General features: G+C 48.3%; 1 protein-coding gene across 1 annotated transcript; it reads right to left on the bottom strand.

The window, feature by feature from the left end:
* Window positions 1-1016: 1016 nt before the first annotated feature.
* On the bottom strand, window positions 1017-10143 carry TIMM17A (translocase of inner mitochondrial membrane 17A). Its single transcript, XM_004578767.4, has 6 exons — window positions 10007-10143; window positions 6440-6539; window positions 6248-6311; window positions 5124-5252; window positions 4329-4439; window positions 1017-1472 (listed from the first exon to the last, which is right to left on the bottom strand). Exons 1-6 carry the CDS (start codon window positions 10030-10032, stop codon window positions 1387-1389), a joined length of 516 nt encoding a protein of 171 aa, XP_004578824.1. The 5' UTR covers window positions 10033-10143; the 3' UTR covers window positions 1017-1386.
* Between the last annotated feature and the right edge of the window lie 7651 nt (window positions 10144-17794).

Here is a 17794-nt window from a genome sequence, read left to right as displayed (position 1 = left end):
TGGGGTGCTGGCTTGGTTCGTGTCCAGGCTGCTCCACTTCCCACCCAGCTCCCTGCTCATGGCCTGAGAAAGCAGTAGGGGATAACCCAGGTCCTTGGTTTCCTGCACCCATGTGGAATACCCAGCAACAGTTCCTGGCTCCCAATTGACCCAACTTTGGTACTAATGGTCATTGGGGAGTTAATCAGAGAATAGAGGATCTCTCTCTTTTTCTGTACCTCTGCCTTTAAAATTATGGGGGCATAGTGGCTAAAGTCCTTGCCTTGCAAGCCCAGGATCCCATGTGGGTGCCAGTTCACACCCCAGCTGCTCCACTTTCCATCCAGCTACCTGCTTGTGGCCTAGGAGGGCAATGGTGGATGGCCCAAAGCCTTGAGACCCTGCACCTACATGGGAAACCCAGAGGAAGTTCCTGGCTCCTGGCTCTGCATTGGCTCAGCTCCTGCCACTGCGGCCACTTGGGGAGTGGACCAATGGATGCAGGATCTTTTTCTGTTCTTTGTAATTCTGACTTCCCAGTAAAAGTAAACATACCTCTATAAAGAAAAGAGAGAGACATAAATATAGCCAAAGGGAAATTACTAACACTTCAGGGCACAGGCCAGTTCCAACACAGGAAAATCATCTATTTTGAATGTAAATCCATTTTCCACACCTGAGCAGACGCCAGAAAAAAAGCCCTCCCTGGAGATCAGCTTCCGGACACACAGGCCACATCACCAGCAGCAGCACTGTATTTTTCAGTACCCAATAAAGACCAGACTATTCCAGAGTCACAGTGCCCTCCGTGAATATTTCCCATATAGTGCCAGGTGTGCTGGAAGCAAGACAGCAGTTCTAAAAGGAAAACAACGTGGGCTGACCAGCCTCAAAACCAACACAGCACAATCCATACTGGACCCGTGCTGACTCAGCTCCATTCTTCCCTTTAAGTGAGATGAGGGGCTCACCAGTCAACACTCTTTATTCTGGCATGTGAGCATGAAACATAGAACTGTACACTTATCTCAAGAGACTGAGTTCCAAGAGCATTTTATTGATGGAATAATTGAGCACACAAGACCAGGCAGAGAAGTTCCCAGAATGGGATGGGCACGTTTCACTGCTCCTTGCTTTTTGGTCCTTTGTCTTCTAAGCACTTCCATTCTCTTTCAATGATAGGAGACATTTATTTTGATCACAAATGCAATCCAAGTGTGAATAAATAAATGTATTATCATGTAATACTTCACAGGTTCCTTTAAATAGAAAAAGTACTCCATGTCTCTTCATAGCCTACTCGGCCATGGCTGTCCCACCTATGGTTTAAAAAGACTGTGGCTTGGTCTTCTGAAGTCCTTCTTGACCTACAGCTCACGTGACTGCAGATACCCCAGGAAAGAAGTCCTACTGGTACTGTCGATAGTCTCCAAATGGTGAGGATGGCAACTGGGTGGAAGGTAACTGGGCAGAGTCTTCGGCAAACTGAGGACCTGTGATTAAGAAAGAGGATTTTACAATCACATGCATAGTGCATGATGCAAAAGATCGAGTTTCCAACAGTGAAGCAACTAACTCAAAAATGAGCTCTCCTCTGAGCTGTCATCCAATGTCTCTGAAACTCTAACTCCCGTGAAAGGCTTGGAGAATTGGAGAATGTGCAAGTTCAGCACCTCCTCTGACAGCCTGGCTTCATGTGTCTCAGCCATGCCTGGGAAGTTAGCTGATCCATCACAGCCAGAAGGGATGTTCACACCAGTGAAGGCTCTACCCTGACCAGCTGCCACGGACTGCCACTCCCCTTTCTTCCCCACCCTGGCACACACCTGTCTGCTGCTGAGATACTATCCTACAGCCCTAGAACCCTGGTCACATCTGAGAACTCAGCTGTCCATTGCATGAAACCAATGACACAGGAGCCAATGAGCTCGGTGAGGACAAGATAGCCCTGGGCCTACTGTAGAACAGTCCTGCAACTTCAGGTTTCTAAGAGCTAGGAGGGATCCGGACCATAAGCTAAGGGGGAAATGCAGCCCTTGAATAAAAGAGAATCATCCATCTTTTTTCTTTTAGGAAAACTAAGGCAGACTAAAAAGTATCTGGACAAGAGAAAGGGAACAGGATAAAAGCCCCTGAAGGCTCCTGGTGTTTCGCTTTACAGCAAGACTGCTTCACCCAGAACACGTGCTCCTGAGCAGACAACCACCGTTACCATGAGCGACACCTAATGTCACCCTAAGTTGTACCTAATGTTTTCACACTTGGTCTAAGAACTGTCTGAACATGATTAGCTTTTCAAAGATTTCCCTCCCACACAGATTTCCAGAAACATCTCCTATCTAAAAATAAAATATGCCTCTTTGAAGCTACTGCTCTCTGATGCTAGTTTTGTACTCAAAAGGGAGCTTTCAAAGGAAAAAAAAAATCATAAAAGTAATCAAGACTATCTAAGACAATATAACTGCTATATTCTCTGAACTTCCGAAAACACGGAACTCTTTTGATGTTTCATGTGAAGTCTTTTCCACCAAAGCGACTAAAACAAACAAAACACTAGAAGAGTGAGCATCCAGGCAGGTGCTTGGCGCAGCGGTTAAGGCAACACTTGGGACGTCTATGTCCCACACTGGAGTAACCAGGCCAGAGTCATCACTCTGCCTCCAATCCCAGATTCCCGGGAGGCAAAAGCTAGGTGCCGGCCCAAGCCCTTGGTTCCCCTCTGCACAAAGGGGAGACTCAGATGGAGCTCCTGGCTTTTAGTCTGATCCAGGTCTGGATACTGTGGGCATTTGGGCAGTCAATCAGCAGAAGGCAGAAGTTCTTCCTGCCTTCCATACAAATAAAAAACAAATGAAAAAATTAAAGAGACAAAAAAAAAAAAAGGAAGGAAAGGAACAGAATGTTAACTCAGAAACAATGATGAAAAGGTAAGCACCAGATCACTGTCCACCATGAGGCCATACCATGAGGCCATCTACACCCATCCATGGGCACCTGATGCACAATGTGGCTGAAAACTGTCCAGAAAAATACTGACTCTCTCACTAGCTGCCTCAGGGAAATCAAACCAAACTGCGAGGTGGGATCCATTCCTAACTCTATGTTGAGTCTTTTCCAGGCTCTAAAAATAATTTTCCATATAGCTCAACATTTTGCACGTTTCCTTCCCCAAATGCCCGGCCAAGTTTTCACTACTGTAATCTTCACAGTATTTTTCTGCTTCCTTCCAATGAGCAGGGATATTTTCATTTAAACTCTCTTGCTGTTTGGGTTTGTTTTTAACTATTTGAAAGACATAAATACATGACTGTCTAAACTGCTAGGCAGCCCCTGAAGTCCCGAGTTACAAGAAACCATTCAAGCTAATGGTTGAGCAGGCTATCACCAGGTAATCATATGATCATCTGACCTGCAATGTAACTTTTCCCCTGTGTCTAAGATAAAATGACCGATTAGCAACAAACTGCGCTAACTTCTCAGAGACCCTCCCAATCAAGTTATTTCCTACTTCTCTTGTTCTCTTCAAAGCAAGCAACATGATCTAATGTGTTAGTCTAGTTTTTCTCCATCAGCATATAAATCCTCAAGTGCAGGGACTGTCCAGCTCACTATGGCACAAGGCCAGCAGAGGACCTGGCACGCAAGATGTACTCTAAGAAGCTGCTGACTGGCTGCCACTGTTAACCCATATGTAGAATCTTTTTTTTTTTTTTTAAAGATTTATTCATTTTATTACAGCCAGATATACACAGATGAGGAGAGACACGAAGATCTTCCGTTCGATGTTTCACTCCCCAGGTAGCGCAACGGCCAGTGTTGCGCCTATCCAAAGCCGGGAACCTGAAACCTCCTCCGGGTCTCCCACGCGGGTGCAGTGTCCCAATGCACTGGGCCGTCCTCAACTGCTTTCCCAGGCCAGAAGCAGGGAGCTGGATGGGAAGTGGAGCTGCCGGGATTAGAACCGGCGCCCATATGGGATCCCGGGGCCTTCAAGGCAAGGACTTTAGCCGCTAGTCCACGCCGCCGGGCCCCATATGTAGAATCTTTTCCAAGCACCTTTAAAATGATTAGAAATGTCCTGAAAGAAGCAAATGAGCATTCTAAAGACGAACATTTTGTTACTGATGCTAAATATGACATTTCTGTACATGTTGTCAAGTAGAACCTATCACCATCTTCATGAACCACCACATAGTAATGCATAATATAATGCATACGTATAATACACAATATGATGCATAGTAATGCATAGTGTGGAAACCATAAGCTACCACAGACACAATATGTTCTCTCATAACACCATGAATCTGCTCCAACGCCTGAGCTGTGGTATTAAGGGGAAGACTCACCGTTGGGAAACTGTGCAGATGCAAATCTTGTCAACAAGATACCAGCTCCTTCAATTAACGCTAGAAGAATGCCGCCCATGGCAGCCGAACCTACCATAGCCACTGGTCCATCTAAAAACAGTAATGACAAAGAGATTCTTCAGTAGCAATCCATGGTTACTGTTTCCCTCATTCCCAGACTCTTTCTCATTGTTCAAGATCTGGCAAACTATGTCCCACAGGTCAAATACAGTCCACTGGCCACTTCTGTATAGGAAGCTTTACTGGAACAGCCCAGCTCCTCCGCTTCAATGTCGTCTGTGGTTGCAATGGAGACCACATAGCCCACAGAGGCTAAAATATTTACTAATATGCACTATCTGGCCTTTTACAGAAAACATGTGTAAATCTTAGGTCTAAACCACTAAGTCCAAAGGAATTCTGGGTTACTCCCTGACCCAATAATCCAGAGATGGTTTTAAGCTCTTGATTTCTCACAACCTTATATGATGGGTCCTGATTCCAGAGCACAGATCAGGAAACAGAGACTAAACCGCCAGTCACCAAGTTAGGAAATCTAAGAACTGGGACCCAAGTACTGCTGATTGCTGTAATGTGCAACTGGAAATACCACTCTCTCATTCTCACACATTCCAATCAAGAGATACTCTGACTTTTTCAAATGGCCATATATAGTCATGTTCCACTAAATCATGTAGTGCTTGGCTGTACATATCACAGAGGATGCCTCACTAAGACAGATGAGGTCTCCCCGAAAGCCTGGCCTCTCCAGGTGTGTGTGCAACAGTCACTTACTTCTCGCTGCCAGGATGGCTCCTGTCAGGGCGCCACTCGTGATGGAGTTCCACGGGTCTTCTTTTCCTCGGACCTGAACCATACTGCAGTCAATCATGGAAAATAGACCTCCCCAAACGGCAAAGCTTCCTATTTGGAAACAAACCAAAAACTACAAATTCAAATTTCATTTATTCATCTTATATTTAAATGTAGGTTTAAATAACACTGACTATATTCTCAAAACGGGACAAGCACTGCAGCGCAGCACATAAAGCTACCACCTCTGATGCTGGCATTCCAGATGGGCACTAGTTGAGTCCCAGCTGCTCCAATTCCAATCCAGCTCCCTGTTAGGAAAAGCAGTTAAGGCCCCTGCCATTCACATAGGAACCTCAACGAAGCTTCTGGTTCCTGGATTTGCCTAACCCTTCTCTCTGGTACATTTCTCTCTCTCTCTCTTAAGATTTATTTACTTTTATTGGAAAGTCAGATTCACAAAGTAAATCAGAGACAGAGAAAAACTTCCATCCACCGATTCACTCCCTAAGTGAACACAACTGTCAATGTTGAGTCAATCTGAAGCCAAGAGCCAGGAGCTTCTTCTGGGTCTCCCATGTGGGTGCAGGGTCCCAAAGCTTTGGGCCGTCCTCAGCTGCTTTCCCAGGCCACAAGCAGGGAGCTGGATGGGAAGTGGAGCTGCTGGGATTAGAGCCGGCGCCCATATGGGATCCCAGGCATGCAGGGTGAGGACTTCAGTCACTAGGTTACCACGCTGGATCCTAGGACATCTTTTTAAAAAAATTAATTATAGGCCACAGGGTGATGGCTCAATAGCTAAATGCTTGCCTTGCACATTGTCTTTCTCCTGGACAAGGGCAGAAAAAAAACCAAAACCCAAAAAACAAAAAAACCATTGAGTCCCCAAAGGATGACACCAGACTATCAAATGCAGGACTACAGTCAACTCTCCAAACAAAAAATACACAAAGAACCTCCAGGGAAATTATGTTGTGATAAGCTGTTAAACCAAACAAAAATTACTAACAGGAATAATTTTAGAAAGAAGAAAAACACTGCTGCATCTTAAATGAACAGAGACTCATCCAAGGGTCCAAATGGGAAAAAAAAAAAGTCCTGCTCACCTCCCAATTGTGGAGCTCTGGTTTTAATGGCTGTCAGACTCCCTCGCAGTCTGTGATTCACTCCCTATTAAAAAAAAAAGAAAAAAAAAAAAAAACAGGAAACAACTGGAAATAAATTAGAAGTTTAACATATGGTGTCATCAACAACATCACCGAACCTAGGTTTCAAGTAATACCAACATAAAAACTTACCACTGGAGAATTGCGAAAACCTTTGATGGCCTGAAAGATGCCACCACCTATGGTTCCCATTGTAAAGGCCCCACCGCAGTCATCCACAATTCGCCATGGGCTATGAACATGGGAGAAAAAACAGACAGACTACTTATTCACAAACCACAGGACCTTGTTCAGTAACACAACAGGATGCAAGATTCCACCAATGAAGAGCACATTGCAACCCAGGAGCATCTGGCCTAAGAAACGAAGGACTGTGAGTATGGCCGTGTTTGTTCAGCCCCAAGCCACCCAATCTGGAAGAAATAAAATTAATACTAACCTTCTACTTTCTTATTTTCTTTCTTTCAAGATTTATTTATTATTTTTATTGGAAAGGCAGATATACAGAGAGGAGAGACAGAGAGGAAGATCCTCAGTCCAATGATTCACTCCCCAAGTAAGTGCAACGGTCTGAGCTGAGCTGATCCAAAGCCAGGAGCCAGGAGCCTTTTCCGGGTCTCCCACGTGGACGCAGGGTCCTAAGGTTTTGGGCCATCCTCGACTGCTTTCCCAGGCTACAAGCAGGGAGCTGGATTAACCTTCCACTCTTTTTTTTTTTTTAAAGATTTACTTTTATTTTTATTACAAAGTCAGATATACTGAGAGGAGGAGACATAGAGAGGAAGTGGAGCTGCCGGGATTAGAACCAGCGGCCATATGGGATCAAGGCAAGGACCTTAGCCACTAGCCCATACCGCCAAGCCCAACCTTCCACTCTTAACAGTACTTTATTTGCTCATTTTAACCACTATTGCGCTTGTGGAAAAGTTGGGCACTATGCAACAGCAATAAACATAGAGGCAATAAGCTCTTCTGCAGCAGTGGTAAATTTAAAAACTGGGACTTAGCAAGAGTCAAAAGCTATAGATATAGGGAAATTTCCAAAAATTCTCGAAGTTTGCAATAATTCCCAGGTATAATTGCAATATGCATGTCTATTTCTGAAAAAAGATGGACTCCCAATGAAAATGTAAAATATAACTTGGCAATAGGATGCTAGACTTTGTATAACTGTGTATACCTATAATGCCACAATACACTTAAATGGCAGAATGATAGACTTGTTATGAAGAACTATACTATTGTTATGCTATGGGGGAAAAACAGTGGTGTGTGTGTGTGGGAGGGTAAATGGGAGGGCGGAAGGGAAATCCCTAAGCCCATGGAACTGCAGCATGAAAAATAAAAAAAGACAAAATAACATCCAGGTATAGTGAGTGCATTTAAGCATCTGAATCTTTCTTTTGTATCGAATCCATTTACTACCCTGAAACAACTTTATAACCAGCCTCCAAACACAGTCTACCCTAAGTAACACACTAAAACCTTGGAAATTTTTTTTATAAAGATTTATTTATTTTTATTACAAAGTCAGATATAAAGAGAGGAGAGACAGAGAGGAAGATCTTCGTCCGATGATTCACTCCCTAAGTGAGCACAACAGCTGGTGCTGCCGAAACCGGGAACCAGGAACTTCTTCCGGGTCGTCCATGTGGGTACAGGGTCCCAAAGCATTGGGCTGTTCTCGACTGCTTTCCCAGGCCACCAGCAGGGAGCTGGATGGGAAGTGGAGCTGCTGGGATTAGAACTGGCGCCCATATGGAATCCCAGCGCATTCAAAGCGAGGAGGACTTTAGCCACTAGGCCACGCTGCCGGGTCCAAAACCTTGGAAATTTGATCAGGTTGGAGCTACTACTCTGGGAAAGTGGCCTAAAAGCCTGCTAAATTTATTTTCAATTCATTATATTTCTTTTCTGTTGTTTCAAGGAAAAGTGCTATAAAAGTGTTCGGTCATGCATATGAAATCCATGAATTCCAAGATAGCTACATGATTTTCCCAGATTCGCTAATCCTTCAACATAATCCTTTCAATATTTTGAAAGCCAAATATTTGTTTTTTTTTTTTTTCGAGATCTGATTCTACTTTATTTCCTCTACTTTAAGCCAATCATGAAATGTCACAGTGATTTCTGGGGTGTGGGAGAAGGAAGGTGTTGAGTGTTCAGAGCGGCCGGGGCCATGCCTGCCTGGCCCGAGGGAAATGGGTCTCATTGGGGCAGCTGCAGGAGCAGACTGGCCGGCCGGCAGGTAGGTGATGTTCAGGGAGCGCAAGAGCTGGTATGCGATGTCCTCCCCGCCTCCAGCTTGCACAGCTCAATCAGGCCGTCACCCGCTGAGGCCAGCGAGTTGGCAATCAGCTCAGTGGCCTTGGAGTCACCTTCGGCAGAAATGATGGCAGCCTTCTGCTGCTGCTCGGCCTTCTCCACCACAAATCTGGCCCGCTTGGCCTCCTGCTGAGCCACCTGCTTGGCTCCACAGCTTCTGTGAACTCCTTCCCGAAGGTCAGCTGCATTAAGGACACGTCATCCAGGATGAGGCCAAAGGTGGCTGCCCACTTCGTGAGGTCGTCGCTCACCTGCCTGGAGACCAGTTCTCGCTGCGTGATGAGCTCGCCTGCGTCAAAGCGCGCCACCATATGGGCACCGGTTCTAATCCTGGCAGCTCCACTTCCCATCCAACTCCCTGCTTGTGGCTTGGGAATGCAGTCAGGGATGGCCCAAAGCCTTGGGATCCTGCACCCGTGTGAGAGACCCAGAAGAGGCTCCTGGCTCCTGGCTTCGAATTGGCTAAGCTCCAACTGTTGCAGCCGTTTGGGGAGCATCGGACGAAGATCTTCCTCTCTGTCTCTCCTCCTCTCTGTATATTCGCCTTTCCAATAAGAATAATCTTTAAAAAAAAGTTTTTAAAATAAGAATTTTAATTCGATAAAATCAAACATTCTTATCTCCCCGCTAAACTGTGTCACTGTAGCCCAAGCATTACTGAGAACAATCCAGAAAGAGGCAGAGCAGCTGGATACCATGGAAGGGGGTGGGCACAAAGCCAGGGAACCGACGTCCTGGGTCCTTGCACAACTTGAGGTCACTGTGGTTCCAGCTCTCTCACACTAAACTAGATGATTCACCCAAACACCTAGACCAGGCTTCTCACTTCCGGGACCCCAGAAGCTTGAAGCTGTAAACACCACTGAGACCTCCCACAGCAAGGACACAGTTCTGTAATGACCTACAGATTCCTCAACTACGGAAATCTCAGCCCTTAAGTGCAGAAGGAACGAGCACACCACACTTGTTCCAAGCAATAACGGGGCGCACTCTACTGGAGCTCCGGCCGATTCCTTGGGAGGGACCTACGTTCTGCTCGTCTGTAAACCCTCAGGGACGGCGCTCCCTTCGGGGCCTAGCTACGTTGCCATAGCCCAGCACTAGGGAGGCCTAAGGACGTGTCCACCAAGGTCACCTCGGCGGTCAGAGCGGACTCCTCCTGACCCACCGCTCCCCGCGTCGGGTGGATGCCCCGAAGCCCCGCCGAGCCCTGCCGTGCACGCCCCCACCCCGGCCGGGCCCCAGGGGTGTTCGCGCAGCCGGCCACCGGCAAGCCGACCGAACGTCCAGAAGCCGGCGGTAGGGCTCGGCACGCACCCTGGGAGCCTGAACAAGGGAGAGCGAGGGCCGTGGAAGAGGGCGGAGGAGGCTCACCAGGGCTCTCGAGCGTACTCCTCCATCTTGCCTTAGGCCGCGCGAGTGATGCCGGGCGACCAGGGTGGACCTGACCGCGGCGGCGGAAGTGATCTGCACGGTCGGGGCGGGGGGAGACGCGGAGGTCTACGAGGATTGGGTCGCCGTCTCCCTCGCAGCCAATAGGAGCAGGGAGGCGTGTGGGCAGGAGGGTACGCTCCCTCCCCGCCAGCTTCCGCCTCCTCCTGAGTCTTCCTACTCTTCCAAGGCTGAGGGTTTGATCCCCTTGCTGTGGGGACTCGGCTACGGAAATCCACCGAAGCTCCTAGTCCTAAGGTGTGTTTCCGCCAGGGTTCCCTGGCCTGTTTATGGACCTCCCATGTCCCTATCTCAGTACTTTTGAGGGCAGCTGTGGACTCAGGCTCCCTCACGTCCTGGATGGCGGCAACGCCTTAGCGCCTGCACATCAGGGCAAGCTGCCGCCTTGGTTCTTTATCACCACCGAGCTGAGCCGGACGCCGGCAGGTGCTCAGGCCTTCTGGAGGCCCACGCCGCCGTCGTCTGAGGGATGTCAACTGTGGGGCGTCTGTCCGACCTCAGCTCGGACGTGTGCAGCCCAAAAAAGGACTAATTGGCGTCTGTTGAGGCCGGCACATCGGCTCAACTGACTAATTCTCTGCCTCCAAGTGCCTGGATTCCACATGGGTGCTGCTTCGTGTCCCAGCTGCTCCACTTCCCATCCCTGCTTGTGGCCTGGGAAAGCAGTAGAGGACGGCCGTTCAAAAGAAGCTCCTGGCTTCCACTCTGGCCATTTGGGGAGTAAACCAGCAGATGGAAGATCTTTCTCTGTAAATCTGTTTACCCAATGAAAAAAAAAACCTTTAAAAGAGGAAGAAGAAATAAGCTTCTATTATTTAGCCAGAAAGGCCGCCTCTTAAACCCTGGAAAGAGCGAGGCTACCTCTGGAGAAGTTCTGACCGGTCTCTGGTGCAGATGGGGGCAGTCCAGACGGCCTGTGTGGAAGGTGTCACTGTAACTGAGAAGGCCCTGCTGAATTATGCAGGCTGAAGGCTGAATGGGGAGAGGAGTAACACAGAACCCACCCTGGGGAAGCCCTCAGCATTGACGCCATGTTCAGTCAGCACCCCATGCCCGTGGCCATGAATATTTCAGTAACTAGAGATTTGTGCTCTCCAAGAACCAAGGCTGATTGGCCAGGTCTCATCAGGCTCCAGGGAAGCCATCCCTTGGCCTCCACTGTCTACGTTTGCACTCATCTCCTTTCCCTTATGCAGTCCTCTGATGATTATTCGGCTTCTGAACAGATTTCCATATAGAAGAGTAAGCCGTTGGCTGTGCTCCTAGCTCTTCCTGTCTCCTTGGCAGGCACTGTTGGCTTTATGCACCTGATCCTTCTGACCTTGTTTTTATATGTTTATTTATTTATTTGAGCCAGAAAAAAAATCTATTTCCATGAAAAGAAGATAGAGATCTTCCATCTCAGCTACAGGGGGGCCAGGCCAAAGCCAGAAGCTGGGAACTCCATCCCGCTGGGTGGCCGGAGCCCAACAACTTGAGCCGTATTCTGCCACCTCCCAGGATGTATGGCAGCAGGAAACCAGAATCAGAAGTATAGCTGCAGCTAGCACACAGAGACTCTGACACGGAGTATAAGTGTCCCAAGTGAGATCTTAGCCACTGCACCAAACACTCGCCCCCTAACTTGGATTTTTTTTCTAATTTCATTTTATTTATTTGAAAGGTTGAGAGAGAGAAAGCTCCCAACTGTACTCTGGAATGGGATGCAGGTGCCCCAAGTGTGGGTGGCTCAGCTGACTATGCCACAATGTGTCATGAGTTCATTTCTTTAATTTTTTGCTTTGTTTTTTGTTTTCAAGATGTATGTATTTATTTGAAAGTCAGAGTTACACACAGAAAATCTTCCATCCACTGTTTCATTCCCCAAGTGGCTGCACCAGGTATGGGCTGTGTCATGCCAAAGCCAGGAGCTTCATCCTAGTACAGGGGCCCAAGCCCTTGGGCCATCTTCTGCTGCTTTCCCAGACACATTAGCAGGGAGCAGCATCAGAAGTGGAGTAGCCGGGACATGAACTGCCAGACGGCAGCTTTATGTGCTGTACCACAGAGCTAGCCCCCCCCCCCCGCAAGTTCATTTCTTTTTTTTTTTATTATTAATTACATTGCATTTTTATAGGCACTGGGATTCCCCCCACCCCTCCCCAAACCCTCCCCCGACGGTGGATTCCTCCACCTTGTTGCATTACCATAGTTCAAATTCAGTTGAGATTCTTTCATTGGAGGTATTTACCAAGCATAAAGTCCAGCATCTTGTTGACCTAGTAAGTTCAATGGTTTCTTGGTGAGACCATCTCTGGTGCCCCAAGTTCATTTCTTTTGACTCAGTAATGAGAAATGGTCAGAGTTCACCAGTGACACAGAGCTGTCCATTGTGAGGCATAAAGTCACAGGCTTAAGGAGGTCAAGACCCCACAGTAGCATTTGGGCCAAGTCCAAAGGTCCAAAATCAGGGATGCCAACGATGGCTGGTCAGTCTGGAGGAAGGGAAAAGGGGCACAGCTCTCCTTTCTTCACCCCTTGTTCTACTCAGGCGCTCAGTGGACTGGCTGCTGCCCCAGTGCATTGGGGAAGGAAGTCTACTGCATCCACCACACCCCTGTTCTCATCCAGAGGCCCTCAGGGGCACTCCCAAAGACAATGTATAATCTGGTACCCCAAGGCCCAGTAGAGTTGACATGTCAATCATTAATCTAGACACAGAAAAGACCAAATTTCAGAGTTCCCAGAGTGAAAGCCCACTAGCGCTGTAGTCCCCAGTCCCTGCAGCCCTCTCCCAAAGGACTTCCCTGTTCTGGAAGGCTTTGCCCAAGTGGCCAGCAAGCCTTCTTAGATGTCTCACTCTCAGCTCACTTTTTAAAAAAATTAATTTGTATGTTTAACTTCATTTACATGAACTTTTAAAAAAGGTTTCTCTTCATTTGAATGGCAGAGTTGCACAGAGACAGGGAGAGAGAAAGAGAGTTCTCCCATCTTTGGTTTACTTCCCAAATGGCCATAATGGTCAGAGCAGGACCAGTCCAAAGCCAGGAGCCAAAAACTTCTTCCAGGTCTCCTATGTGGGTGCTGGAGCCCAATGATTTGGATCATCCTATATTGGTTTTCTCAGGCTTTAAACAGGGAGGTAGATCGCAAGTGGAGTAGCTGGGTCTCAAACTGGTGCCCACTTAGGATGCTGGCACTGCAGGTAGAGGCTTAGCTTGCTACACCAGGGCCCCAACTTTCAGTTTACTTTTAACTTTTAACAACAAAGAACAGACAGCTGTGGTTGAACAAGGCCTAAGGTTTACATTTTGTTGGCAAAAGGAGGAAGATGACCGCTCTCAAAAATATCCACTTCCAAGACTTGCATTTGGCGTAGAAGATAAGGTTGTTTGGTTAATATCCCTGTGTCTCACACGTGCTAGGATACATTCTTGGCTTTGGCACCTGATATCAGCTTCCTGCCTTGGTGGACCCAGGGGGGAGCAGCAGTGATGGCTCAGGTCACTGTATTCTTGCCACCGATGAGGGAGCCCCAGATTGAGTTCCTGGTTCTCCACTTGGACTCTGGCCCAACCAGTCCTACTTGTTGCTCTCATTTGAGGAGTGAACCAGCAGATAGGAAATTTTCTCTTTTTCTCTCTCAAATGAATAAACAATTAAAAAATACATTTCCATTTTGTTCCAGGGTGAAGGAATCTTCTGGAAGAAAAATTAATGATACCATCATGTCGCCCTATGGAGACTTAGCAACATCTGAGGGTCTGAGGTGGCCCTTGCTGGAGCAATGGTCAGTGACATAAAGGAAAGACGAGGCAGCAGTGAATATTCAGGGAGAAAAGCCATCGCACGAGTGAATACTTTGAGCCAGTGCCTTGTATGCACGTCAGTGTTCTGAGCCCAGTGTGCGACTGCTGCTGGAGCCCTGTGTGATCCAGGGCCTTGTGGGCATGGACATTTTCAGAATCTGCCCCCTCCTGGCCGTCAGTGTGTGCTGATTCGAAATTCTTGGACCCCAGCAGCTGTGCTCCAATGAACCTGAGAATGCCAGGGACAGAAAAGCTCCTCCCACTGGGAGCTTGCCAGCACCGTAATGGCTCAAACCCACCCGGCCACACCTGGGCCAGGCCTGAGGGAGTCAAGCTGATGCAGGTGAGTGAGGCTTGCAACACAGCCAGCTCTCAGATCTGAGGTTCCAGGCTGTGATGGGGGCTGATCTGGTGGACAAAAAATGTTTAGCCTGGCTGGGGATGGAGGGAGAAATAATTCTTTTTCTTTTTTATTTTTTTAAAGATTTATTTATTTTTTAAAAGGGCAAAGTTAGGAAGACACACACACACACAGAGCTCTTCCATTCATTGTTTTACTCTCCAAATGGCTGCAACAGCCAGGGCTGGGCCAAGCTAAAGAGCCAGAAGCTTCTTTCAGTTCTCCCACACGAGTACATTGACCCAGCAGTTGGGTCATTTCTGCTGTTTTCCCCAGGTGCTTTAGTGAGGAGCTGGATTAGAATTGGAGCAGCCTGGACTCAAACCAGCGCCATGTGGAATGCAAGCACCACAAGCCGCAATTTAACTCACTACATTACAGCACTGGCCCCAGAAGTGCTTTCTAGTCTCCCCTTTGCTCTCTTTCGTCCGCCCCTCATCTGGACTCTCCCTGCAGGAAGATATTAGTGTGGCCTGTGTCTGCTTCAGCGACTTTCAAGATTTATTTATTTTTATTGCACAGTCAGATATAAGAGAGGAGGAGAGACAGAGAGGAAGATCTTCCATCTGTTGATTTACTCCCCAAGTGGCTGCAATGGATGGAGCTGAACCTAACCAAAGCCAGGAGCCCGGAGCCTCTTCCAGATCTCCCATGTAAGTATAAGGTCCCAAGGCTTTGGGCCGTCCTCCACTGCTTTCCCAGGCCACAAGCAGGGAGCTGGATGGGAAGCAGGGCGGCTGGGATTAGAACCGGCGCTCCTATGGGATCCCAGTGCATGCAAGGCAAGGACTTTTGCTTGTAGGCTGTCGCACCAAGTCCAGCTTCAGTGACTTTCCTTGCAATTCTGCTCATCTCAGGAATCCTGAATCAGGCAGGTGACCTGTTTCCAGACACAACTTTCTAAAGAAACTTCCAGCATCTTCCAAAAGAAGGAAACTGAAAATGTCTTTGTGGGCTCATACACTCTGGTCCCTACCTCTATGGATCTTTAAATGTTTGTGTGTGTGTGTGTATGGATGTGCACATAAATGCACTTCCCACTGAGGCAAAGAAAAAGATAAAGGATTCTTACATTACTTACAGTAAAAATTCAAGCCTGAAAAAAAAAGATAAAGGACTGGCATTTTTCTCAGCCACCAGCAGCGATGCTGGTTCCCCTTATCTTAGCACTGGTTTGAGTCCAGGCTTCTTGCTTCTGATGCAGGTCCCTGCCTAGTGTGTCTGGAAAGGTAGCAGGTGATGGCCCAAGTATTTGAGCTCCTGATGGCCATGAGGCATACCCAGGTGGAGTTCCTGGTGCTGGCTTCAGCCGAACCTAGGTCACTATAATCACCTGGGAGTGAACCAGCAGATGGAAGATTCTATCTTCTTCAGTCTGCTTTTCAAATAAGTGAAACAAATCTTAAAACAAAGAATCAAAAGATGGGAGAAGCAGTGAGGCAGGGAAGAGAGCCTGAGTTAGCAGCGCAGTTGCAGTAACTGATAAATAGGGTCACCTCGGCAGCTGCATGAGTTGATGCACAAAATCTCAGTGTTCCTAGCAATGGACAGAACAGGTGCCAGGGCTGTCCTGATATCACAGGTGGTGAAACCAGGCCTTAGAGAAGAGGGTAGCCCGGCCAGGGCCACAGGGCTGGCCATGCGATTGCTCCCAGAACCTAGGTTCTGCGCTGGTCCACCCATCCCACGACTTCCCAGCCCATAGCCTCTCCACGCTCTTTGGAGGCATTTCTTTCTTTTTTTTAAAAAAAAGATTTATTTATTTTGATTACAAAGATATACAGAGAGGAGAGACAGAGAGGAAGATCTTCCGTCCAATGATTCACTCCCCAAGTGACCACAACGGCCAGTGCTGCGCTGATCCGAAGCCGGGAACCAGGAACTTCCTCCAGGTCTCCCAAGTGGGTGCAGGGTCCCAAGGCTTTGGGCCATCCTCCACTGCTTTCCCAGGCCACAAGCAGGGAGCTGGACAGGAAGCAGGGCTGCCGGGATTAGAACCGGCACCCATATGGGATCCCAGGGCGTTCAAGGCGAGGACTTTGGGCCCAGGAGGCATTTTTTTCACACTTCAATTATTTAACGGATTATTTGAAACTTAACTTGTTCAATGACTATCTTCCCTGACAGAATAAAAGTTACAAAAAAAGGTGAGACCATACAGGTCTTATGTCTTTAATTATATCCCTTGCTCTTAGAACAATGCCTGACTCATAGTAGGCTCTTAACAGAAATGCTTCCTGATCAAATGATAAATGGATCCTGAAAGAAAGCTACTTCCTCTCCTTGCAATCCGTTGTCTCACTGATGCCTTCCCAACCCCCAGCTGTCCCCTACCCAGGCCAGCCCCAGTCAGCACCATTCCTCCTCTTCGGCCTTTACCAAAAGCTGGACCAATGGACGTTAAATGCCACGGCCAGGTTTGAGTCCCAGACGATCCCTGGACTCAGCGAATGCTGATCAAGTGACTGGCTCCCTGGGGCTTAGGATGGACGGAAGCCAGGAAAGATCGAAGCGTCTACCCTGATGCATTACACCCGGGCTTCTAGAAGAGATTTTGTGGCAGGAGATCGGATGTCTCTGTGACTGGTGCGGTGCGGCCGTGACGGATGAGCCGCGGAAAGCCCTTCTGTGAACCACGCCAGACCTGTTGCGACAGTGCCTCTCCCATCCTCCCACGAGTCCAGCTCTGGATTCCTACGCAGGAGGCAATCTGCCAGCTCCTCCACAGTGCGCCCTCCTGTAGGAGGTCCGCTTGCAGGTGCCCTGCAGAGCAGGAGGGGAGGAGATCTGAGGCATGGCTGAACCCCCCACCCCAGGCGCTGGGTATTGCATAAAACTGACATCTCGATGAGTGTTTCCTGATCTCCGGAGATACTGCTGGTCTTTGCCACACCCCTCACTGGCCCACAGGGACAAGACATTGTTTTCTCTCACTCCTTCCTTCCCCTGCCATCACTCTCCCAGGGACCAAAGCGGGCTAGAGCTCCGAAGCTGTGTATTCAACTTCCCCCACCTGAAGAGAGTGGTTAGGCGGGGGAGCTACCACTAGGACTCCTCAGGTTGAACTGTCTCTCCTGGGACTACTAATGCCTAGGAGGCCCCAAACACAGTAAGAGTCAAAGGACCACGCACTGGCCACAAGAACATCCAGCCGCTGGGTGAAGTAAAATGAACGCTTGAGCAGGGCATGCCTTAGGCTGGCCACCTCCCACTTCCCCTGGAACTTCGTCTGGGCTTTCCTGGCTCTGGCGGCCGGGTTGCGCTTCTGACAGCCTCTGCATTTTTGTATCTTTTTCTCATTGCGTAGCCCCCTTGTCTTTAAAAGGCTAAACTGCTCCGTACTAAATTTGGTCACGCAGCGCTCCAAGATTCCCTGGAATGTCCTCAAGTTTCAAACAGCTCTGACAGCGAGGCAGGCCCGCCCCCCCGGCGTGGAGATTGGCTCCTCCTCACAGGGCCGGACAATGGTCACATCTGATTGGCTAGGAATAGACCAGCTCGGGTCCACCAGCCCTGGGCTGT

This window comes from Ochotona princeps, chromosome 10 (assembly GCF_030435755.1).
Source record: "Ochotona princeps isolate mOchPri1 chromosome 10, mOchPri1.hap1, whole genome shotgun sequence".
In the NCBI taxonomy this organism is placed as follows: Eukaryota; Metazoa; Chordata; class Mammalia; order Lagomorpha; family Ochotonidae; genus Ochotona; species Ochotona princeps.
Note: the sequence above shows the minus strand (reverse complement) of the source record. Positions and strands in the feature narration are given on the sequence as shown.